General features: G+C 39.3%; 1 protein-coding gene across 1 annotated transcript in view; it reads left to right on the top strand.

Moving 5' to 3' along the window:
• The window catches only part of NDUFAF2 (NADH:ubiquinone oxidoreductase complex assembly factor 2), a 174,763-nt gene that overhangs the window by 107,086 nt on the left and 42,849 nt on the right, over positions 1 to 24,828 (top strand). Inside the window, exon 3 of the mRNA XM_052658972.1 lies at positions 17,361 to 17,401. Coding sequence (XP_052514932.1) covers positions 17,361 to 17,401 — 41 coding nt within the window. The remainder of the gene's footprint in view (positions 1 to 17,360; positions 17,402 to 24,828) is intronic.

Here is a 24,828-nt window from a genome sequence, read left to right as displayed (position 1 = left end):
CGGAATACTACTCAGCCATAAAAGAGCAAAATATGCCATTTGTAGCAAGATGAATGGGCCTAGATATTATCATACTAAGTGAAGTGAGTCAGTCAAAGACAAACATCATATAATATTGCTTATATTTGAAATCTAAAAATATAATACAAATAGACTTATTTACAAAACAGAAATAGTGTCACAAATGTAGAAAAACAAATTTATGGTTACGGAAGACAAAAGGGGAGGAGGACGGGATAAATTAGGAGCTTGGGATTAACATATACACACTGTGTGTATGTGTGCACGTGCTCTCAGTCATGTCTGACTCTCTGCACCCCCATGGTCTGTAGCCCACTGGGCTTCTCTGTCCATGGGGTTTCCCAGGCAAGAAAGACAAGAATACCGGAGTGGGTTGCCATTTCCTTCTCCGGAGATCTTCCTGACTCAGGGATCAAACCTGTGTCTCACGAATTCTTTACCATTGAGCCACCAGAGAGGCCCAAAATCAACTATACTCCAGTTGAAAAAAAGAATTATGAAGAAAAAAAGAAAGCGTGAAGTTCAAAGACTGAGCCTTAGGTTTTTCTAAAGTTTAGAGGCAACAAAGACAAAAAGGAGCAGCCAGAAAAGTAGGAGGAAAAAAGGAAAAGCTTCAAGAAGAAACAGGTGATCGACCATCGAATGAGGACCAAGAATTAATTCTTCGCTTTAAGAACAGGTCACCGATCCTGACAAAAATAGTTCTGTAGAGTGTTAGGAAGAAAAGCCTTTAGAAAAAAGAATAGCAAGAGAAAATTTCAAGAGAATGAGTATGAGTAACGCTTATGAGAATTTATCTGTGAAAAACAGAGGAGAGTGAGGGTGTACCTGGGTGGGAAAGTGGAATTGAGAGGAATTCTATTGTGTTCTTAAAGGCAATAGAAGTAACCAAATTTTGTAATAGTGCTGAGAAAGTTCCAGTTGAAAAGGAAGCATTAATGACGCAGGAGAAAGACCTTGAGAAAGCAAGATGGGACGGAATCTAATACACTTGGGGAAGAATTGGCCTTTGACAAGAGCATGAAAAGTTCATCAGGAGGGATTGCAGAAAATTAGAGCATATTGTCATAGAGGGAGGCAGATCAGTGATGTGGTGATAACTTGTGTTAATTCCTTTTTGATTCCTCCAAATGAAGCAGAGAGATTAAATAGCTTCCTAAACACAAAGAGCAGCTATAGCCATGATTTTAACCCGAATTATTTGTCTCCCTAGTGGCTCAGATGGTAAAGAATCTGCCCCCAATTTGGGAGACCCAGGTTTGATGCCTGAGTCGGGAAGATTGGACACGACTGAGCAACTTTCACCCTCACTTTTGTCTGTCTCCAGAGTCTTTACTCTTAGTATTACCTTGTATTACCCACCTCATAATGACGAGGCCTATTTCTACTTACCCCTCAAGTGTTAGAGTAGACATGAATTTCTTTGGAAGTCTTTCCAACCCCACTCCTCACCCCCTAATGCTAAGTGGGATACTCCTTTCAGGTTTTTCATCTCACTTTATGCCTCCCCCCAAACATAACACAACACACTGCAGAATACTCTCTTAGAATATTCACTGTAGAATATCTACCTTTTCTCCCTGGACTTGAAGATTCTTTAGAACAGAGTCATTACCTTGTTCATCATTGTATTCTTAGGGCCTAGTTCAACACTTAACATAAAATAAGTGCAAGCTCAGTCAATATTTGGTGAATGAATGTGTTTTACATTGAAACTACACGAGGAAGAAACATTTTGGGGGCATGCTGAAAATAGTCCATTTTAAAAAGAAAGACATGAAATGGTACACCAAAGCAGCTGGTTCCAAACATAAAGGACACTCAAGGTTCAGATGTGGGAGGTAGTATAGTACCAGCTACTGAACTTTCTTATAAAAAAAAGTTTCTTATATAAAAAAATTTCAGGGAACCTTTAAGTTTCATCCATGTTATGATATGTAGTTCTTATACAGAGCGTCTCAAAAGCTTTATGTTTCTGATTCAGATCACAGTTTATCTTCCTTTTTCCTGTCTTGTTGTTTTTGGTAAGTTTAAACTAGTCTTTTGTTGATAATAATAAACATTGTTAATAAGAACCCTAAAAATACATGCAAAGTAGAGTATAATAGGAAGAGACAGAAAGGTTCTGATCCAGTATTTATTTTTAATGGAATGTTAAACTTTACTTAACCACACATACTCATTAAATTGTAAAAATAAATTTCTAAATAAAGTCAGATAATTAATTTTCAGATATATTAATCCATACCTGTCTATCCTTAACACAATAATGAATCAGTTCAGTTCAGTCGCTCAGTCGTGTCCAACTCTTTGTGACCCCATGAACCATAGCACGCCAGGCCTCCCTGTCCATCACCAACTCCCAGAGTCCACCCAAACCCATGTCCATTGAATTGGTGATGCCATCCAACCATCTCATTCTCTGTTGTACCCTTCTTATCCTGCCCTCAGTAATGTCTCTGCTTTTTAATATGCTGTCTAGGTTGGTCATAACTTTCCTTCCAAGGAGTAAGCGTCTTTTAATTTCATGGCTGCAGTCACCATCTGAAGTGATTTTGGAGCCCAGAAAAATAAAGTCAGCCACTGTTTCCACTGTTTCCCCATCTATTTGCCATGAAGTGATGGGACCGGATGCCATGATCTTAGTTTCCTGAATGTTGAGCTTTAATATCTCAATAATGAATATCTCAGTATAAAAGTACTTTCATTGCATTGTTATTAATAAATAATAATTTTTTAACATGCTTTTCTCAAACCACAGGAACATCAGACATAGATGGGGCCTTAAAGGACTACCCACCAATAATTTTCAAAATAAACTTCAAAAACTAATGTAAGGGCATGTCCCAGCATCAAAAGACCTGGGTTATGCTCAGGTCCTCCAATGTCCATTTATTATGTTGGTCATTTTGGGCAGATTGATTTACCTCTGTTTTCGATCTGTCAAATTAAAAGGCTGGGTTCAGTATCCTTTAAGGCCCCACCTATGTTTGATGTTCTGTGATTATATGAATCTAGAATTATCTCTAATCAACTGATGTCCCAATTCAAAGTCTCTGGACCTACTGTAAAACCAAATTGCTTGGCTGGGAATTATTGAGAGTTGATGGTCATCTCCTTTATTAGATGATAGGATAGGTGCGTGTATTAATTATCTATCGCTGCTTAACAATACCCCCAAAATTAAAGGCCTAAAATGACGAACATATATTGTCTCATAGTTTCCATGAGTCGGGAATCTAGGCATGGCTTAAGTGGGTCTTCTGTCTTAGGGTCTCCGCCAAGCCTGCAGACCAGGTGCTGGCCTGGTCTGCAGTTGTCTCAGTGCTTCTCTGAGGGCCCATCTGTTCTGAAGCTCATTCACTTGGTTTTGTCAGGCTGTGGAAGATCTGTGTTCAAGCTCACTCAGATGGTCATTGCCTGGCTTCAGGTTCTTCCTAGCTATATGACTTAGGGCCTTAGTTCCCTGATAACTTTAGCTTTCTAAGTCTTGATATCAGGTACTGTTAGTCCTTCTTTTTTGAAGTTGTTTTGACTATTTGAGGTCCTTTATATTTTCATATGGATTTCAGAATCACTTTGTTAATGTCTGTAAAAATACCTCCTAGGTGTTTAGTTGGGATTGTGTTGAATCTATAGATCTCTTTGCAAAGAACTAGTATCTTAACAATAAGGATCTCTTGACCCCTGAACATTGTATATCTCTTCATTTAATTTAGGCATTCTTTAATTTCTCTCATCAGTTTGTAGCTTTCATTATACCTATATTGCACACTTTTTGTCAGAGTTTTTCCTAACTACTTCATATTTTTGATGATATCATAATGATAACATTTTTCAAATTTAATTTCTCATTATTGAATAAATATTCAGTAGACTTTTGTATATTGATTTTGTATCCATTATTTTGCTAAATTCAGTTTTTAATTATAGTAGCCTTTTAAAAATAATGCCATTAGATTTTCTACATAGGAGATCATGTTATTTGTGAATAAAACATGTTTCTTAATTCTTTCCAACTTGGCTATCTTTAATTTGTTTTATTCTCACTGATTTGCATTGGCTAGAAATTCCAATAAACTGTCTAGTAGAGAAGAGATAAGAATGAACAGTCTTGTCTTATTCCTTATGTTTTACTTTTTTAAATGTATTTTTGAGTTATCTAAAATTTTGTTTCGAATTTTTATGTCTATGTTCTTGAGGGATACTAGTTAGTAATTCCTTTTTTCTTGTCTTTTTGTGATTTGCGTATCAGGGTAATGCTAATCTCGTGAAATGCATTTGGATGTATTCCTTCTTCACAAGTCTGTAAGAGTTTGTGTCAAGTTATACTACTTTTTTAGGCCTTCCCTCGTAGCTCTACTGGTAAAAAATCCTCCTGAAAAGCAGGAGGCCTGGGTTTTATACCTAGGCTGGGAAGATCCCCTGGAGAAGGGAACGGCTACCCACTCCAGTGTTCTGACCTGGAGAATTCCATGGACTGTATAGTCCATGGGGTTGCAAAGAGTCGGATATGACTGAAGCAGTTTGGCATAATTTCTTTCCTAGACAGGATATTCAGGTTATCTGTTTCTTCTTGAATGATATTTGCTGGGTTGTATTTTCCAAAGAATCTGCCATTTCATCTAAGTTTCCAGGGTTTTTTTTGGCATAAAACAGACCATGCTGCTGCTGCTGCTAAGTTGCTTCAGTTCAATTCAGTTCAGTGGCTCAGTCGTGTCTGACTCTTTGCGACCCCATGAATCACAGCACGCCAGGCCTCCCTGTCCATCACCAACTCCCGGAGCTCACTCAGACTGACGTCCATCGAGTCTGTGATGCCATCCAGCCATCTCATCCTCTGTCATCCCCTTCTCCTCCTGCCCCCAATCCCTCCCAGCATCAGAGTCTTCTAATGAGTCAACTCTTCGCATGAGGTGGCCAAAGTACTGGAGTTTCAGCTTTAGCATCATTCCTTCCAAAGAAATCCCAGGGTTGATCTCCTTCAGAATGGACTGGTTGGATCTCCTTGCAGTCCAAGGGACTCTCAAGAGTCTTCTCCAACACCACAGTTCAAAAGCATCAATTCTTCAGCACTCAACTTTCTTCACAGTCCAACTCTCACATCCATACATGACCACAGGAAAAACCATAGCCTTGACTAGACGGACCTTAGTCGGCAAAGTAATGTCTCTGCTTTTGAATATACTATCTAGGTTGGTCATAACTTTTCTTCCAAGGAGTAAGCATCTTTTAATTTCAAGGCTGCAGTCACCATCTGCAGTGATTTTGGAGCCCAAAAAAATAAAGTCTGACACTATTTCCACTGTTTCCCCATCTATTTTCCATGAAGTGATGGGACTGGATGCCATGATCTTCGTTTTCTGAATGTTGAGCTTTAAGCCAACTTCTTCACTCCCCTCTTTCATTTTCATCAAGAGGCTTTTTAGTTTCTCTTCACTTTCTGCCATAAGGGTGGTGTCATCTGCATATCTGAGGTTATTGATGTTTCTCCCAGCAATCTTGATTCCAGCTTGTGTTTCTTCTAGCCCAGCGTTTCTCATGATGTACTCTGCATATAAGTTAAATAAGCAGGGTGACAATATGCAGCCTTGACGTACTCCTTTTCCTATTTGGAACCAGTCTGTTGTTCCATGTCCAGCTCTAACTGTTGCTTCCTGACCTGCATACAGATTTCTCAAGAGGCAGGTCAGGTGGTCTGGTATTCCCATCTCTTTCAGAATTTTCCACAGTTTATTGTGATCCACACAATCAAAGGCTTTGGCATAGTCAATAAAGCAGAAATAGATGTTTTCCTGGAACTCTCTTGCTTTTTCCATGATCCAGCGGATGTTGGCAATTTGATCTCTGGTTCCTCTGCCTTTTCTAAAACCAGCTTGAACATCAGGGGGTTCACGGTTCACGTACTGCTGAAGCCTGGCTTGGAGAATTTTGAGCATTAGTTTACTAGCGTATGAGATGAGTGCAATTGTGCGGTAGTTTGAACATTCTTTGGCATTGCTTTTCTTTGGGACTGGAATGAAAACGGACCTTTTCCAGTCCTGTGGCCACTGCTGAGTTTTCCAAATGTGCTGGCATATTGAGTGCAGCACTTTCACAGCATCATCTTTCAGGATTTGAAACAGCTCAACTGGAATTCCATCACCTGTACTAGCTTTGTTCGTAGTGCTGCTTTCTAAGGCCCACTTGACTTCATATTCCAAGATGTCTGGCTCTAGATTAGTGATCACATCATCATGATTATCTGGGTTGTGAAGATCTTTTTTGTACAGTTCTTCTGTGTATTCTTGCCACCTCTTCTTAATATCTTCTGCTTCTGTTAGGTCCATACCATTTCTGTCCTTTATTGAGCCCATCTTTGCATGAAATGTTCCCTTGGTATCTCTAATTTTCTTGAAGAGATCTCTAGTCTTTCCCATGCTGTTGTTTTCCTCTATTTCTTTGCATTGATCACTGAAGAAGGCTTTCTTGTCTCTCCTTGCTATTCTTTGGAACTCTGCATTCAGATGCTTATATCTTTCCTTTTCTCCTTTGCTTTTCGCCTCTCTTCTTTTCACAGCTATTTGTAAGGCCTCCCCGGACAGCCATTTTGCTTTTTTGCATTTCTTTTCTATGGGGATGGTCTTGATCCCTGTCTCCTGTCCTGTCCAACTCTGTGCGACCCCATAGACGGCAGCCCACCAGGCTCCCCTGTCCCTGGAATGCTCCAGGCAAGAACACTGGAGTGGGTTGCCATTTCCTTCTCCAATGCATGAAAGTGAAAAGTGAAAGTGAAGTCGCTCAGTCGTGTCTGACTCTTAGCGACCCCATAAACTGCAGCCTACCAGGCTCCTCCGTCCATGGGATTTTCCAGGCAAGAGTACTAGAGTGGGGTGCCATTGCCCTCTCTGAAAACAGCCTATAGTATTATCTTATTTTTCTTTTAATAGCTTCAGAAGCTGTGTGGTGTTAACCTCTTTCATTCCTAGTTGTTATAGCTACAGTGGGTACCCCCAGATTCTGTAGTGAAGTCTTAACCCCCAGTACCTCAGACGAGGGGCTTCTCAGGTGGCGCTAGTGGTAAAGAATTCACCTGCCAATCCAAGAGATGCAAGAGAAGTAGGTTTGGTCCCTGGCTCGAGAAGATCCCCTGGAGTACGAAGTGGCAACCCACTGTAGTATTCTTGCCTGAGACAGAGGAGCCTGATGGGCTAAAAAGTCATGGGGGTCACAAAGAGTTGGACCCAACTGAGTGACTGAGCACACCTCAGGCTATATTTAGAGACAGTCTTTACAGAGATAATTAAGTTAAAATGAGGTCCTCAGGATAAGTCTTAATCCAATATGACTAATGTCCTTATAAGAAAAGTCCTTTAAGACAGAGGTGTGAGCAGAGGGGGGACCTTGTGAAGATGCGGGGAGAAGACTGCAGTCTATAAGCTGAGGAGAAAAGCCTCAGGTACACCAGCCTTGCCACCACCTTCATCTCAGACTTTTCAGTATTCAGAATGTGTGAGTCTAAGGTTTTTCAGCATCAGGGATGTTTTTAGAACAGGTGCCTGCTACAGTTTTCCTCAGCGTCTGTTGGCCATTATCCCTTGGTAGGGGATGTCATCGGTCTTGCGGGGACCAGAGCCTGCAACTGGATGATGAGCGGGGTCTCTTCTTTGTTCTGTGGTTGTCATAGCCCTGTCTGGGGCAGAATCTGCTCCCTACCTGTTGAAGCCCCCAGGTCCGTTTCTGAGTTGCGGCTTGAGGTAGGTGGGACTAGAGTGCTTCCACTGGGGGAGGAGCTACCGAGAATTCCAAGACATGCACTCTGTGGTGTTGCCAGTTGCCTGATGTGTGCGTTTACAAAGTGCACTCTTGTGGGCGCTGACCTGGGCCCCTCCTCACCCACTGGAATGCAGGCAGTCGCCCCAGAAGCCCCTCAGGCACTGTGCTCCCACAGCCACCAGCACAGCTCTGACGGCGCAGATCCACTGGGTAGGTACTGGGACCTGCCATAGTCGCGTGTATTCTCACACCTGGCCCCATTGTGGGAGCTGCAGGGTCAGCCCAGTACCCAGCTGCGCTTGTACGTGTGCACACTTGCAGAGCCCGCAGCTGCTAGTGCCAGACCTGCACACCCACAGGAGTACCAGTAATTCCCTCGGATGTCCTGAGGGCGCTGAGCTTACAGAGGCGCCAGCACCTAAATCCTCCAAAGACACCAGGACGTGGCTCAGATTTCAACCCCACCTCCACATGTGGGCCGCCCACAGGCACTTGCACACTGCCAGACCTCTTGGAGGTGGAGCTACACCTGCTGTGAGTACCTGAGCATGAGAGTGAGGCTGCTGTGTGGGGCTCCGATAGCCGGCCAGCCCCCTGCCTTTGCACACCCCTGTTTGAGGCCTGGGCCATGCTGCAGACTGTCTCTGGGCAGCCAGCCCCAGTCCTTTCCCCAGGGCAGTCCACTGAAGTCGAGTTTCAGCACCCAGCCCCTGTGCACACCAGCAGAAGACTCACATCTTGGCTGGGTAGTGCAGTGAGGTGGTCAGGACCATCTGTGCTGGTCCTTCTTGGTTCTGCCAGCCACAAGCCAGCGGCTGCCCTTTCCTCTGAGCCTCCGGAGGGTCCTGATCCCAGTCTGTCCTGGCTGATCTCCCAGCTGTTGAAGGCAGTTCCGAGGGTAAAGGAACCTTTCTTCTTTCACAGGTCCCTCCCAGGGGTCAGGACCTATCCCTATTTCCTTTGTTTTTTTTCCCTCTCATCCTTCCCAGTTACATGGTGATCATTTTTGCAGCTTTGGATGTGCAAGATCTTCTGACCCTGTTCAGTAAGTATTCTATGAGAATTGTTCCATGTGCAGATGTGTTTGATGTATTTGTTGGAGGAGGTAAGCTCCACAGTATTCTGTTCCACCATCATGATCTTTCCCCCCTTCTAGTTCTGAGGCTTTTTTATGATTCAGTTGTATTTCCCTTTGTGGATTATCAGCTATATTTCTTTGATTTCTTATTTTAGAGGCTGCTTCAGGATTTGTAGACTACCATCTTCAACGTATCAGAGTCTTTCTTTATGTAGTGATTCTATTTCATACAGAGTACAAGAACCTTATAGAAGTATACAACCATTTTTTCTTTCTAACATCTCTGTTACTGTCATGTATTTTAGTTCTACATATGTTATAATCTACAGTCTCCATTATTTTTATTGAAACAGTGAGCTAGCATTTAGAGATGTTTAATTAATAAGAGAAATATAACATTTATCCATATTGTTAGCATTTCTAATGTTCTTCAGTCCTGTTTGGAGATGCAGATTTCCATCTGGAATTATTTTCTTTTAGTCTATAAGACTTCCTTTAACATTTCTTTAAATGTGAGTCTACTGGCATTGAACTCTTTCAACTTTTGCATGTCTGAGATACATTTTTAAAGATGTTTTAAAGATATTTCTCTGCATGTAACATTTTAGGTTGATAGCTGCTTTGCTTTCTGTAGTTTTAACATATTCTACCTTACTTGGAAGTTTCTGTTGAGAAATCTGTTGTCATGCTTATCTTTATTCGTATGTATGTGATATGTATTTTTTCCTGTAGCTGATTTAAAGTTTTTCTTTTTTTAACTGGTTTGGAGCAATTTGATTATGATGTACCGTAATATAGTCTCTTGTGCTTGATGTTTCTTGAGCTTCTTAGACCTACTGATTTGGTTTCCATCAAATTTAGAAAAATTTTGGCCACCATTTCTTCAAGCATTTTTTCCTGGGTCCTGCTTTGTCCTCTCTTTCAGGTCCTCCACTCACAGTGTTAAGCTGCTTGAAGGTGTGTCACAGCTCCCAGATGTTCTTTTTACTTGTAGAAACTTTTTCCTCTTTGAGTTTGTATAGTTTCTCTTCCTGTGTCTTCAAGTTCACTGATCTTTTCCTTCACAATGTCAAATAACTATTAATCCATCCAGAGTATTTTTCACATTGGCATTGTAGTTTTCATCTCTACCAGTTTGATATGGGTCTGTTTTATATCTTCCAGGTCTCTGCTTAACATGTTCAAACTTTCCCTTAGCTTTGTGAGCATATGGGGTGCTGTTGTAACTGTTTTAATGTTCTTTTCTTCTAATTCTACCATCTGTATCTGTTTTCAGTTGGTTTGGGTAAGTTAGTTTTTTTTTTTCTCCTCAGTATGGAAAGTGTTTTTCTGCTTCTTTGTTTGCTCGGCAATATCTGATTGGATGTCAGACATTTAAAATTTTTGCCTAATTGGATAGTGGATATTTCTGTGTTCATATGTGTATATATATATGTATATTTGAGCTTTGTTCTGAGACAGTTACTGGGAAACAGGTTGATCCTTTCAGGGCTGACTTTTAAGATTTGTTAGATGGGACTAGAGCATAGTTTCATCTACAACTAATAATTCTGCACTGTTGATGCAAATTGTTTCTCAGTGCACTACTCTGCCGCGTCGATAATGAGGTTTTCCACTCTGGGTGGTGGGAATTGACATTGCTCTTGACCCTGTGCAAATCCTGAGTTCTGTTCCTTCTGATCCTTTCACGTGGCTCTCTTCTGACGTCCAGAGTTGCTCACGCACCTGAACTGACCAGTGCTCTGCTAAATACTCGGTCTTCTGCTAACTCCATCCGGAGTGTGCTCTTGCTAGCAGTTTCCTGTCTGGTAGTCTGTCCTGTGAATTTAACCCACCCACCCCCGCCACCGCCGGCTCTCCCTGGACTCTCAGCCTCATCTCCATAATTTAGGTGGTCTGATAGGTTTTGGCTGGATCCCCTCCCTGTTGCCACAGCCTAGAAACTGTCAGAGCATTAAGCTGCGGCAATTGTAAGGGTAATTCTTGTTTGTTTTACATTCCCAGGGACCACTGCATTTATTACTCGATATCCACTGTCTTGAAAATTGCTGTTTCATATCATTTGTCCCTGTTGTTCCATCTTGGGTAGAAGCGGAAGACAGCTTTCTTTCAGTGAGCTTAATGCATTTGAGATTCATTTGTTCTTGTGTGAATCAGTGGTTTATTCCTTTTTATTGCTGAGTAGAATTATATCATGTTGATATACCAGTTTGTTTAATCTAGTCACCAGCTGAAAGACATTGGGGTCATTTACACTTGATAGCAATTGTTAAGTGGAGCTGCTGTGCCATCTGTATATCTTCTTCTTTTTGCCCAGCTATGCCTTATTTGGTTGGCTTTTTTCCCCTATTTGTTTCCTTTTAAGAATTTCTCATATGTCCTCTTTACAAGTCTTTACCACACATGTGATTTGCAAGTATTTTTTCCCAGTCTGTGTTTTCGTTCTCTTCCCTTTGCTGCTTGAAGAGGACACATTGTTGATTTTAATGAAATCAGATTTTTAATCTTTTTTTTTTAATGCCTCATCATGCTTTTGGTGTTGTACATAGGAAATTTTTGCCTAACCCAAGCTCACAAATATTTTCTTTGGTGATTTCTTCTAGAAGTTTTAGAGTTGGTGGTTTTACATTTATAGCTCTGATTCATTTTGAATTATATTTTGTGCCTGGTGTAGATATCAGTCAGTTTGGACATGGATATGGATAGTCAGTTTTTGCAACGCTATTTTTTAATTGTGTAAAATATGTACAGCATAAAGCTTCCTATCTTAATCATTTTTAAGCGTACAGTTGAGTCGTACTAAATACATTCACTTTGTTGTAGAGCTGTCACCACCATCCATTTCCATAACTCTTTTCATCTTCTGTTAAACAATAGCTCCCACTCTTTCTTCTGGTCTTTTTATGCCTTGTTCATAATTTTCCCCAACTGTGCATGCACAGTTATTTTTAGTCCCTCATAGTTTCTTTGTATTTTGTTGCTGGAGGAGACATTTGTCCAAGGGCAAGCACTGCAACAGAGGATCACAGGTCCCAGCCTGTCTCACATTCTCATCTGGATGTTTGAGTGTGGAAGGACCCACTTTTGCACAGGTGGAGTTGTTGGCAGCATCCAGTTTCTCATGGCTGCAGGGCTGTGAGAAACAGGTTTTTGCTTGATATTGGCCAGACACCACCATAACCTCCCAGAGGTCACCAGCAGTTACTGCCACATGATATTCCCCAGCATGACTTTTTTTTTCCTTACAGCCAGTGAGGGAAAGAGAGATTTCAACAAGAAAGATTGCTGTATTTTATGTAACATCATCATACAAGCATGTGCATCCCATAACCTTTGCCATATTTTCATAGTTAGAAATAAGTCAGGTTCTGAGCTCACTCAAGGGGAAGAGATCATACAGAGACATGATCACCGAGTGGCAGGGGTTGTCAGGCTACCTTCGGAGTCTGTTTTCTGTATACAGTAACAAAGGAACAGTATGTTGAGTACAAAAGAGTATATAAGATAAGATTCCACTTAAATGAAATCGTAGATAAGCAAAGGTAATCAGCAGTGACAGAAAGCACCACTTGTTGGGGGCTATGGGTGAGTTAAGGTGGGTGTTTGCATGTAGTCAGACACTTGGGAACTTTTAGGGTGATGGAAATATTCTATACGCTGATTGTGGTGCTAGTCACACAGTTGTATACATTTGTCAGAACTCATGGAATTACACACTTAAAATGGTTTTACTATATATTGTACATAAATTATACCTCAGTAAAGTTGATTAAGGAAAAAGAACAATAATAGCCATGAACATCACAAAATTTGTAACTTAATTATGCCAACTAAATCTAGTAACATCCTTAAGAAATTTTTTAGAGTCAATAATTAGAAAATAACTCATTTCATAATATATTATTTGAAGAGTTTTCGTAGTTAAAAATGTCTTTTTTTTCTTTTTTTTAATACAGTTTATACAGATTTTTTTTATATGTTCTTTACTGTGTGTCAGCCTATAATTTCGTTCTGAATAGTCACTTGCTGAATCTACTGATAAATGTCTCATTTACCTCAACCCCTGTTGATACTACTTCTAAAAGTGTATTAGCCATTTTCAGTTCTTACCGAATTTTGAAGAAGGTATGCCTCGTGAAGTATTTTCCTACCTGCATCTTCTAGTCTTTTTTAGTGGTTAATGGGAACTTCAACTTGCATGTTCACTTTTACACTCATTATAGTGTGTTATATTCCAATAAGAGTATTAAGGTTCAGTGAAAACCTCATGCATACTGATGAGAATGCAAATGAACATTGGTGGAAGAATGCTAGGATCTTAAGGCATAAGCTGTCCAGTTAACTTGCTATATTCTGTTCAAACAATAGTTACATTATAATGAAGACTGATACAGAATCCATCATACAAATATAATTAGCAATGGCAAAATCATTATATAATTTGTAATTGAATAGAGGTTCAGTTCCAGATTGTTCTGAGTTTAAAAAAAAGAAATGTAATGATTTGATATTAGTGCTTATTTCTGTTCCTTCCTCCTTATAACCTTTGCCAGCCTTCAGCAAGACATTTCCTTTGCTGTATGTAGTGATGGGGAAACTAGGGATGATTATATAAATGAGTGATAACATTGAAAATTTCCAGCTGTAACTTTTATTGGATACATAACACTGAACAGGCATCAACCATCATCTCAAGAAGACATTTCAAGTATCTGGTTATTGTAGAATTATAAATATTGTAGGATTATTTATTTCAGAAATTGCATGTATCTATCTAAATAAAAATCTCTTTTCCTTGAACCATTTAAACAAAATTAAAGGAAGCCCTGATATCTTGCCTTAGAGAAGAGTGTCTGATGAGAATGAATAGTCTAGGTTGTATTAATATATTACCTTAATACTTAATATTATATCTACGAATGAATTTTATAAACTTATACAAAACCAATAGAGTTTAGAAAAACACGTATCAGAGTTTCTTCAACCTATTCATCTACCTTGGAATTAAAAAAAAGTTATTTGAGGGTTCCCAGGTGATCCAGTAGTTAAGAATCCACTTGCTTATGCTGGGGACACAGGTTTAATCCCTGTTCCTGGAGGATTCCCACATGTCACAGGACAACTAAGCCTGTGCACCACAGCTACTAAGCTAGCACTCTAGAGCCTGCGAGCCACAGCTCCTGAAGCCCGTGCACCTAGAGCCTGTGCTCAGCAACCGAGAAGCCCGCACAATGAGAAGCTTGCACATCACAACTAGAGAGTAGCCCCTAACTAGAGAAAGCCCGCGTGCAGCCATGAAGCCCGGTGCAGCCATAAATAAACAAACAAATCTTTAGAAAATTTTGGATTTGGATTTGGATTTGGATTCTACTGAAATAGTTTTTCTTTTCTCAACCCTCTGAAAACAAAAATTGAAAATTCTGTTTGATAGACTTATCAGTAAGACAAATTGTTGTTTTTCTCATAGTGACAGTGTGTTATTGTGCGATTATACTTTTTTGGATGATCTAATGTCAGTGCTAGGGTTCACAGACTCTAGAATACATAGCAATCAGGTAAAAAGTGTAATCGTTTTTTCAGGTTTTTTTTTTGTTTGTTTGTTTTTATGTTTATTGGAGTGTAGTTGATTTACAATATTGTGTTAGATGCAGGTATACAGCAAAGTGAAAAAAGTGTAATAATAATGACTTTTATTTTCGATAATACATGAGTGTTTTAAAATCAAGATATATAATTGTTGCTAAAAGGATTATATTTAATGGTAGCCCTAGCACAGAAGTTGACAAACTTTTCCTTAAAGGGCCAGATGCTAAATAGTTTAGACTTTGCAGGCCGTATGGTCTTTGTTACAGCTTACTCATCTCTGCCACTGTAGCACAAGTTATAATAGATATGTAAATAAGTATGACTGTGTTCCAGTAAAAGCTTATTTACAGACACTGAAATTTGAATTCTGTGTAATTTTCATATGTCATGAAATATTCTTCTTTTTTTTTTATTTTTTCAGCCTTTAAAATAAAAAACAAAAAGCAAGCCACGTGTTACAATTTTGCTTGTAGTCTATAGTTTGTCAGTGCCCCCCTCCAGCAGTTGATTTTTCTGAATTAACTTTCTAATCTTAATCAGAACTGAATATTTATTGCTTAAAACATTTTTAAGGTACATGGCTCATAGTGAATTATTTTAAAAGCAGTCTCTGCTAGGGAGAAAGTGCCCATAAATATAGACAATATTTTGACCATAAAGAGGCAGTTGAAAAATTCCATAGCTTACTTATTTCCTTGATTGTGCAGAAGAATCTTGATATTGCTAAGCTGGATTTTTTTTTTTAATACAGGTCAAAATCCTATTACAGTGAATATTTTTATAGTGGAAGTACTCATTCAACAACTGTATTTAAGTACCTACTCTTTCGAAGCATTTAGGTGGTAGACAAACAAATCTCCCATGGATACATTCTGCCCTTGACAAACTTCCAGCCTAGAAAGGAATGTAAAATCTGTGCAAGTTGTGGCTAAAAATGAACTAAATAGAGCTGGAAGCCAAAAAGAAGAGAATGCAGATGATGGCAACAGGGATAGGAGTTCAGAAACAGGAATAGATAGAGAAGGCAAAACACTGGGTACTGTATTGAAAATACATGTATGGGGTTAGTGCCAGCATGAACAGAACAGGGAGAAATGACCAGTCACAGGCCCACAACTGAATGCTGCTCTTTCCTCCCTCACAGTCATTCACTACTGGGCTTGTCATGAGAATGGGTGCTGCTGCTATTACTTGGTCCAGACAGGCTAGTGGAGCTAACCCGTCAGAAGGGAAGGTGGCTGGTGAATGGACAGAGCTGATTTTAGAGCCAGTTAAACTAGCATTTGATTCTCAGTCTGTTACCTGCCAGATATGTGAGTTTTGGCAAGTTGCTTGATCTTCTTGAACCTCAGCTTCCCAATCTGTAAAATGGGGTTAATAATGCTTATTTTTCTGACATGTAGTTCGTGTTGTGACCTATTCCTCTTCCTAGTTTAGTGTTCCTTGCTTGTTGTTTATAAACTTTGAGAACCTGCTTGGTAGAGCATGGATGGTTTTTGCGGCCAGAGACAGGGTCAGATCTGGATTCAAATTCCAGCATTACTACTTAATGTGTAAACTTGGGAAAGTTAGTTAATTTTTCTATAAAATAAGCATACTTCACAATTTGTAATGAAGATTGAACCAACGAAAGTAATAAAATAGTTTCTACGTTTCAAAGGCCATATTCCTTGCAGTATATCAGTATATGTTCTCATAAGTCAAGCAAGTTTTATTGATCTTTGTTTTTTGGAGTCTGTTAAGAAAAAAAAATACAGGTTTGTTGAAAAATAGCAAAAACTTAGACTTTTATGTTTACTGTATGTCAGACTGTGAGCTAAGAATTTATATATATTATTTCATATAACTTTCGCAATAACCCTAAAATGTAGACACTAGTATTGTAATTTTATAGATAAGGAATCTGATGTCTAGAAAATTAAATAATTTGCCTCAGGTTACACAGCTAGTAAGTACTTAAGTGGGGATTTGAACCCCAAAATTCTACCTCTGCTCTCCTAAGCACTGTATTACATGTCTTCATGTGATTCTGACACGCTTCCTCAGAGGCAGCTGCCTCCACTCCCTTCCCGTTGCTATAACGCATGTAAGCACTGCATTAGCAGTACCCAGTGTCCAGTAGGAACTTAACAAGCATGAACTCTTTCTGCTGTGCATCTCATCTCCCAAGTGTTGGAGCTTAAGGCCTGTTACACCAACCATAGGAGATAGACTGCTTGCTAGAACAGATTAGAAGAGAAGTCTCTGAAAATGAAAACTTTTCTCCATCCATTCTTTTATATGTCGAGCAATAATTGGTTAACATTGCCAGGATAAGTTTAATGTTGCCTTGTAGTTTACTGCCTTATCATTTGGCCGGTATGCCATTATATACACTAAATTGAATTCAGATGCTTATGAGGTATGATTTTAGTTATGAAACTATCCCCTCTACACTCTCCCCACACTCAAGTATTTCTTATGATGCAGATCATTACCTGACATGTGTTTTGCTGATTCTTTTCTGTGGCCCCTTCACGAGTATATATGCTCCAGAAGAGGAGGGAACACATGTTTGGTTCCCTATTGTATCTCTAGTGCCTAAAACATGCGTGCGTGCTAAGTTGCTTCAATCATGTCTGACTCTGTGACCCTGTGGACAGCAGCCTGCCAGGCTCCTCTTTCCATGGGGTTCTCCAGGCAAGAATACTGGAGTGGGCTGCCGTGCCCTGCTCCAGGGGATCTCCCCGATTCAAGGCTCGAAGCCATGTCTCTTACGACTGCTGCCTTGGCAGGCGGGTTCTTTACCACTAGCGCCACCTGGGAAGCCCTGAAACAATATATAGCAGGTGCTTAATACATATTTGTTTCATGCGTGGGTAAATAAAATGTTTGTGCAGCTTATAGATAACTTATATTTAGTTATTATTTTTCTTTCTAGCTTGGATCAGAAAAACAAGAAAGACTCCGCCTACTATGGAGGTAAGAATACATACTATGGAGGTAAGAATACACAAGGAAAATATTCAGATATGTGTCTGTAATGCTGTGCTTCTCAGTTGAGAGTTTGTACTCTCAGAGATACGTGAAACCTCTAAAACATATGTGATGCCACCTCTCCAAAATGTTAATTTTACTCCATAGAAAATAATTTCAAACATATTTATAATAAATGTACAAATCATGGAATATAACATAAAATTTATATAAAATTTTAAATGAAGTGATAAAAATTTAAAACAAGATAAAAATACTTTAGAGGATGTTTGGAGTTACAGCGGCTTGCATCAGAACATTTCCCTGGCCTCTGGGAGTTCTCTGTTCTGATATGGATGCTTTGGTGGAAGAGTTGAGAAACACTAAATCTCTTGGTCCTGTCCAAATCATGCTGTTCATAATTTTAATGCCATCAGGTAGCTGAATAAACTTTAAAATATACAATTAACAGGTAATATGTAGCACTCAGTAACTAATACTTGAATTTGTATTTAAAACTTTAGAAACATAGGAAATTACCTGGTGGTCTAGGCCTGGGTTCTGTTCCTGATTGGTGAACTAAGATCCTGCAAGCTACATGGAGCAGCCAAAATAAAAGCTTTAGAAGCATAATTTTGGTGGTATGCAGAATGAAAAACATAGCAAAGCTGTGGTATTTGTGTTTTTAAAACATGGTTATTTCAGTGGCAGAAACCAGCATAATATTGTAAAGCAATTATCCTTCAATTGAAAATAGATTTTTTAAAAAGAAAAAAAAGGTTATTTCATAATTTTAAAACAATTACTTCATAATTTTTATTTTAAAACAGTAGCAAAATGTTTGTAAGACATAAATGTATTTCATAGAAGGGAAGTTTTCAAATTAATTTATATACTGTCTATTCCTTTTCTTTTACTATCGAGGATTCTTCTTTTCCCTTCCTACCACAAACCCTGTTGACAACATAAATGAGTTCCAGTACTCAGGCCACACTTTTTAAGAGGTGGATACTCCAAGGAAGAGTTTAGGATAACCTGTAAATTAACATACCTATCTTTACTGTTCCATTCCTCCTGGACTGACCCTATCAGTGTTTGTCTGACCAAGGTCTAAGTGAGCATATTACTAAACCTATTTTTAGCTGTATATGTTGCTTCCATCTTGCCCTTGTCCTACGCTTCTCAGACTCTGTTTTCTAGTATCCAGTGGACCTTGGAATAAAAGTAGGAAAAAAAATCAATGTGATCCAGGATGCAGAAGTATCTTCTGTGGTTTCCAGTGGTAAGGGCTTATTATATCCCTTCTTGTGTTGGCTATAATAAGAGCTACTGTTCTTACAGAAAAGGGCGCTTCTTCTATCCTCAGGACTTTGGAAGCCTTCTTTCATAGAAACATTGATACATGTAAAGTGATTAGATGGAAGTAACTGCAATTATCAGGCCTAAGTCACCACTCCTGTACATGTTAGGTAATCCCATCATCTCAGACAAGCTCCAGTTAAAACAGTGAGACCAGGTCATTCTGTCCATGGTGCTCACATTCTCAAATATCTGAAAAGGAGCCTTCTGTTTCCTCTTTTCAAATAAACTGTTAGTTGCAGTGTTCTTTATACAGAAGAGCCCCCATGTCTGTGGGCCCCCAATACACACACACGCACATCCTCTTCTCTCCCTCCTGATCCGTTCCATTGTGTTTCAGGAATTTCCATTTTTTAGTAGCAAATTACTGTTCACATTTAATATTGTTCTAGGAACTTTCTCTACCACAGAACCTCTACTAAAATCTACCTGTGTCTAAAAGATAGTGAGACTCTTCTTTCCTTGGAGTGTGCTCATTTTCCTACAATGCATAGAAAGAAAGTAGGACCTTGCCCCTATCATTTCTAAAATATTCTTCCATTTTGTGGGCCTAGGAGAGTGTAGTACCTTTGCAATCTAAGTAGATTTCTTTCAACCTATTCATCATTTTTTATCTTTGCTAATGTCCAGGGCACTCTCCCACACTGATGGCAGCGATTAGAACCAGACTTCCAGTTTTTTTCTGTTACTGTCTTTCCAAGTTTTTAGCCATTTAGTTCTTTGACTTTGTCCTCACCTATATCCCTAGCTCAAAGAACAACCACTTCCATAACCACACCTTAGTGCATATCATCACCAAACACCATTCTACTGTGAGAACTTACAAACTTTTCAATCCCAGATTCTACATATATCATCTTAAGGGAGAGGAAAAACCTATTTACAATAAAAATAAGGCATGTATACAGAAAACCACAAGAATTAAATGGGGTTGTTTAATAGGTTATTATAAAGCAAATTCCACCCAGATCAAGAAATATAACTTTGCCAGCTACTCATATGCCCCATCTCAATACAACCTCCTTTCTACCCACAAAAGCAACCTGGAACCCTGACTTTTGTAGTAATTGTTTCCTCACATGTTTAAATAATCTTTCTTCTCAGCCAAATGTACACTATAGTTTAGACTTGCCTATTTTGTAAAAACTTCATACTTAAGTCTCTTTCAGTTTATATATTCTTCCTCTATCCCTTTTATTTCCTGACCGATTTATCTATTGAAAAACCCACCCAAAGTTTGCCACAGTCTAGATTTTGCTAATCTTATGCTCTCTGTGTAGGCTTCCCAGGTGGCACGAGTGGTAAAGAACCTGCCTACCAATCCAGGAGACATAAGAGATGTAGGTTTGATCCCTGGGTTGGGAAGATCCCCTGGAAGAAGGCATGGCAACCCACTCCAGTCTTCTTGCCTAGAGAATCCCATGACAGAGGAGCCTGATGGGCTACAGTCCAAAGGGTCTCAAAGAATTGGACAAGACTGAAGTGACTTAGCACGCATGCACACGTTCTCTGCATAATCCAACACGTTCTCCTGTTCCTCTGTCTTCCAAATTGGCAGCTGGATCCAGCAGCTAGATACTGATGTTTGATCTTTTTGTGAAGAATGTGTAAAGTGTTTGGCAAGACTACAGGAGAGCATTGTGTCTGGTGTCCTTTTTCTGATCTTTGTAGATGCTCATGCTTAATGCGTATGGTCAGTTCATTGGAAACAACCTCCTGTTCTTACATATCTTTTGAAACTAGTTTGTTTTTAAGATGCTGCCAGTAATTTGAGTTATCTACTTTTTTTCAAATCTGTTAGTGAACTCCCACCCCCAAATAGACTTCCACCATGTCATCTATAGACTATGGCAGAAGGTTTGTTATTTAGTCACTATGTCATCTCCAACTCTCTTGCAGCCCCATAGACTATAGCCTGCCAGGCTCATGGCTGAAGGTAGCCAGTAGCAATTAAAATTACCATTTACAGTAGCATCAGAAAGCATAAAATACCCTGATATAAATTTAACAAACTATATGCAGGACATGTAGACTTAACACTATAAAACATTGGTAAGAGAAATTAAGGAAGAACCTGAATTAATGGGGAGATATATCTGTTCATTGATTGGAATATTTAGTATTGCTAAGATGTTAGTTCTCCCAAAAGCTACTGATTCGCAGCAGTAATTCTTAACACTTTGTTATGAATCAGTTACAGAGAAGTCTTATTATAACACAAATCGCAGAACCTTTTCCCCAGTGTTTTTGATCCACAAAGTCTGGAGTAAGCCCTGAATATTTGCATTTATAGCAAGTTCCGTAGTGATGCTAACTAATGCTGCTGATCCAGACCCCATACTTTGTGAACCACTTCTGTATAGACTCAGTCAAGTAAAAATCCAGTTAAAATCCCATTCGACTTATTTTGGTAGAAATCAAGATGCTGATTCTAAAATACCTGTGGAAATTCAGAGCCTAGAGTAGCTGAAAGCAATCATGAAAAAGGAGACAATAATAGAGGACTTATGCTCTCATTAGAGAACTTATGCTCTAACAATTAGAGAACTGACTTTAAGACTACTCTAAAACCATAATAATTAAGACAGCATGGTGCTGGTGTAAGGATATATAAACAAATAAATGGAAAAGAATAGAGAGTTTAAAAGTAGATAGTGTACAACCAGCTGGTTTTCAGCGGTAGCACCAAAGGAACACAATAGAAATGAAGAGTCTTTATAACAAGTGATGCTAGAATAATATCCATATGGGAAAGCTGAACTCGATCCCTACCTCACATCATACACAGATATTAATTAAAGGTGTGGCTCCTAAACTAAATGTAAATGTTAAGACTATAATGCTTCTACAAGAAAACATAATGGAGGGCTTCCCTGGTGTCTCAGTGGTAAAGAATCTGTGTGCCAACACAGGAGACATGGTTTGATCCCTGATCCGGGAAGATCCCACATGCCACAGAGCAGCTAAACCAGTGAGCCACAACTGTTGAGCCTGTGCTCTAGAGCCCATTAACTGCAACTGCTGAAGCCCGTGCCCTACAACAAGAGAAACCACAATTAGAAACATGTGCACCACAATGAAGAGTAGCCCCCACTCGCTGAAACTGGAGAAAAGCCTGCATAGCAGCAAAGACCTGGCACAGCCAGAAATAAGTGAAATAAAATTATAGAAAAAGGAGAGATCAGTGGGATATCTTCACAACTTTGGGAAAGACAGGAGATACCAAGCACCATCATAAGAAGAAACACTGATAAATTGAACCTAATCAAATTAAAAACTAATGTTAAAATCTAAAGAGAACATGAAGAAATGAACAGACTGGGAGAAAATAATCCCAGTACATGTATCTGGCAAAGGACTTGTATTCAGACTGTATAAAAACCACTTCAACTCAATGATAGAAGACAAAGCTAATAAAAATGGGGTGAAAATCTTGAATTGGCTTTAATAAGATTCAAGAATAGCCACTAAGTATACGGAAAGATACTTAACATCACTCGTCATCATAATGGGATGCCATCACACATGTATGAAAATGGCTAAAATTTAGAAGATTGACAGTAGCCGTAACTAGAGCAACAGTAAACGTACATATATAACCATATGGTGCTGATTGGTAGGGAAATTATATAACCATGTTAAAAAACTGACAGTTTCTTCCTATCCTATAACTAGGAGTTATAGGCCACCTTGAAGGCAAAGGAATCCAGTTTTAGGCTCACTTCTTGAGAAGCTCTGACCAAAAGAATCTAGTTCCTTGAAATACTATTTAAACTTCCTGATTCATGCCCAGCCCAACTTTCTAGCTTTCCTCTTTATATTTGCTATATCTAGCCTACCTTCGAAGGTACTCCTTGCTGTTTCCCAAGTTGAATGTCTTCTTTTCCATCAGCTGGGCTCTTCTGCTCATGCTTAATTTCATTTTAAAAGCCCTTTAAAATCATTGCAGCACTCTTTGCAATAGCTAGAACATGGAAGCAACCTAGAAGTCTGTTGACAGATGAATGGGTAAAGTTGTGATGCCTATGCACAATGGAATATTACTCGGCCATAAAAAGGAACAGATTTGAGTCAGTTCTAATGAGGTAGATGAACCTAGAGCCTATTACACAGAGTGAAGTAAGTCAGAAAGATTAATGTTGTATACTGTCACATACATATGGAATCTAGAGGGATTGGGGGCAGGAGGAGAAGGGGATGACAGGATGAGATGGCTGGATGGCATCACTGACTCAATGGACGTGAGTCTGAGTGAACTCTGGGAGTTGGTGATGGACAGGGAGGCCTGGTGTGCTGCGATTCATGGGGTCACAAAGAGTCAGATACTACTGAGCGACTGAACTGAACTGAGAAGGATGGTACTGATGAATTTATTTGCAAGGCAACAATGGAGAAACAAACAGAGAGAACAGATTTATGGACACGGGGAGAAGGGAGGATAGGGTGAGATGTATGGAGAGAGCAACATGAAAACTTACATTACCATATGTAAAATAGACAGCCAATGGGAATTTGCTGTTTGCCTCAGGGAACTTAAGCAGGGCCTCCATATCAACCTAGAGGGTTGGAATGGGGAGGGAGATGGGAGGGAGGTTCAAGAGGGAGAGGACATATGTACACCTATGGCTGATTCGTGTTGATGTTTGACAGAAAACAACAAAATTCTGTAAAGCAAGTATCCTTGAGTTAAAAATAAATAAATTTAAAAACAAAATTGTATAATGCTTTCTTCCGCTTTTCTCCCAGCTTCTTAACTCAGAGCTAGTCATTTCTTTCTTGATATAGCTACACTGCCTTGTGTACTTATATAAGCCTTTGAGTTCAGTATTATAATTACTTATTTATCCATCTTTCAGAGTCTGTTATGGGCTATATGGCACAGGGATTATATCTTATTAATTTATATATCATAAACACTTAACACAGAACCTGATTCTTTATTAGATAGGCTTATTGACAGACTTGAAAATCTCAATGCCATGTAACTATATTACATGGTTTGTATGACAGAGTTTGAATTTCCAGCAGCCAACTATCAAATAACCCTGAGACACTGAATATATTTTGAAATTGAGCATTGCTTGTACTTTTTTTCATGAAAATTCACATTTTACTTAAGGTTGCCAATATCATTCAATGCCTGTTCATCAGTTCAATACAAGTTGAAGTAACATTTCATAAAAAGTAATAAGGCAGACTGTTCATAGTCTTAACTATGTCCTATTAGAAGCCATATATAGCAAGTTATTTTGAAATATCGCTTCTCCTTTCATACTGACAAGATGGTAGGAAACACAGTTTTCTGTTTGAAAAAGTGGATCAATGCATTGACAAAATATATGACTCAGCAAGTAGGTTTACAGACAGTAGAAGAAAGCAGTAATATTAGAGCATACTCACTTCCTTTTTAATACATATGCTCATCGAAGGGCTCCTCTGGTGGCTCAGCTGGTAAAAAAAAAAAAACAAAAAAAAAACCCGCCTGACAATGCAGGAGACCCAAGAGACACAGATTCAGTCTCTGGGTCAGAAAGATCCCCTGCAGAAGGAAATGGCAACCCACTCCAGTATTGCCTGGAAAGTCACATGGAGAGGGGAGCCTGGTGGGCCACAGTCCATGGGTCACAAAGAGATGGACATGACCCCACAAGCATGCTCCATGAAAGAGGAAGAAGAAATTCTTGAAACGAGTAGAGAATGGAGCTGCATGGTGATACTGTAGTCGAAGGAGAGGCCGGAGCTGTGAGGTAGCAGCTTGTTAACTTGGCCATGTTCTCAGATCTGGGCTGAAGGCTCCAATGACTCATTTTTTGTCCGTGTCCAAAGTGATTTGGCTCTGAAAGATATCACACTGACTAAAACACAAGAGAGTTTGTAAGTGTTGCTAGAATTCCAGTATATTAATTTATAGTAAGAAATTAAATTGGCATAGGAAAAAGCAGTAGGATATGAGTATGATATTTGGATGAGAAAAGTAGTAAAATTAATGTTTAATTGCATCAGGCCCAGAATCACCTGTTGTGTCCATTTCACCATAAGGATAATCTGACCACACGAATAGCCTTATGATTTCG

The sequence above is a fragment of the Budorcas taxicolor genome, chromosome 20 (assembly GCF_023091745.1).
Source record: "Budorcas taxicolor isolate Tak-1 chromosome 20, Takin1.1, whole genome shotgun sequence".
NCBI lineage: Eukaryota > Metazoa > Chordata > Mammalia > Artiodactyla > Bovidae > Budorcas > Budorcas taxicolor.
The sequence above is the reverse complement of the archived record's forward strand: the minus strand, read 5'-3'. Positions and strand labels throughout refer to the sequence as shown.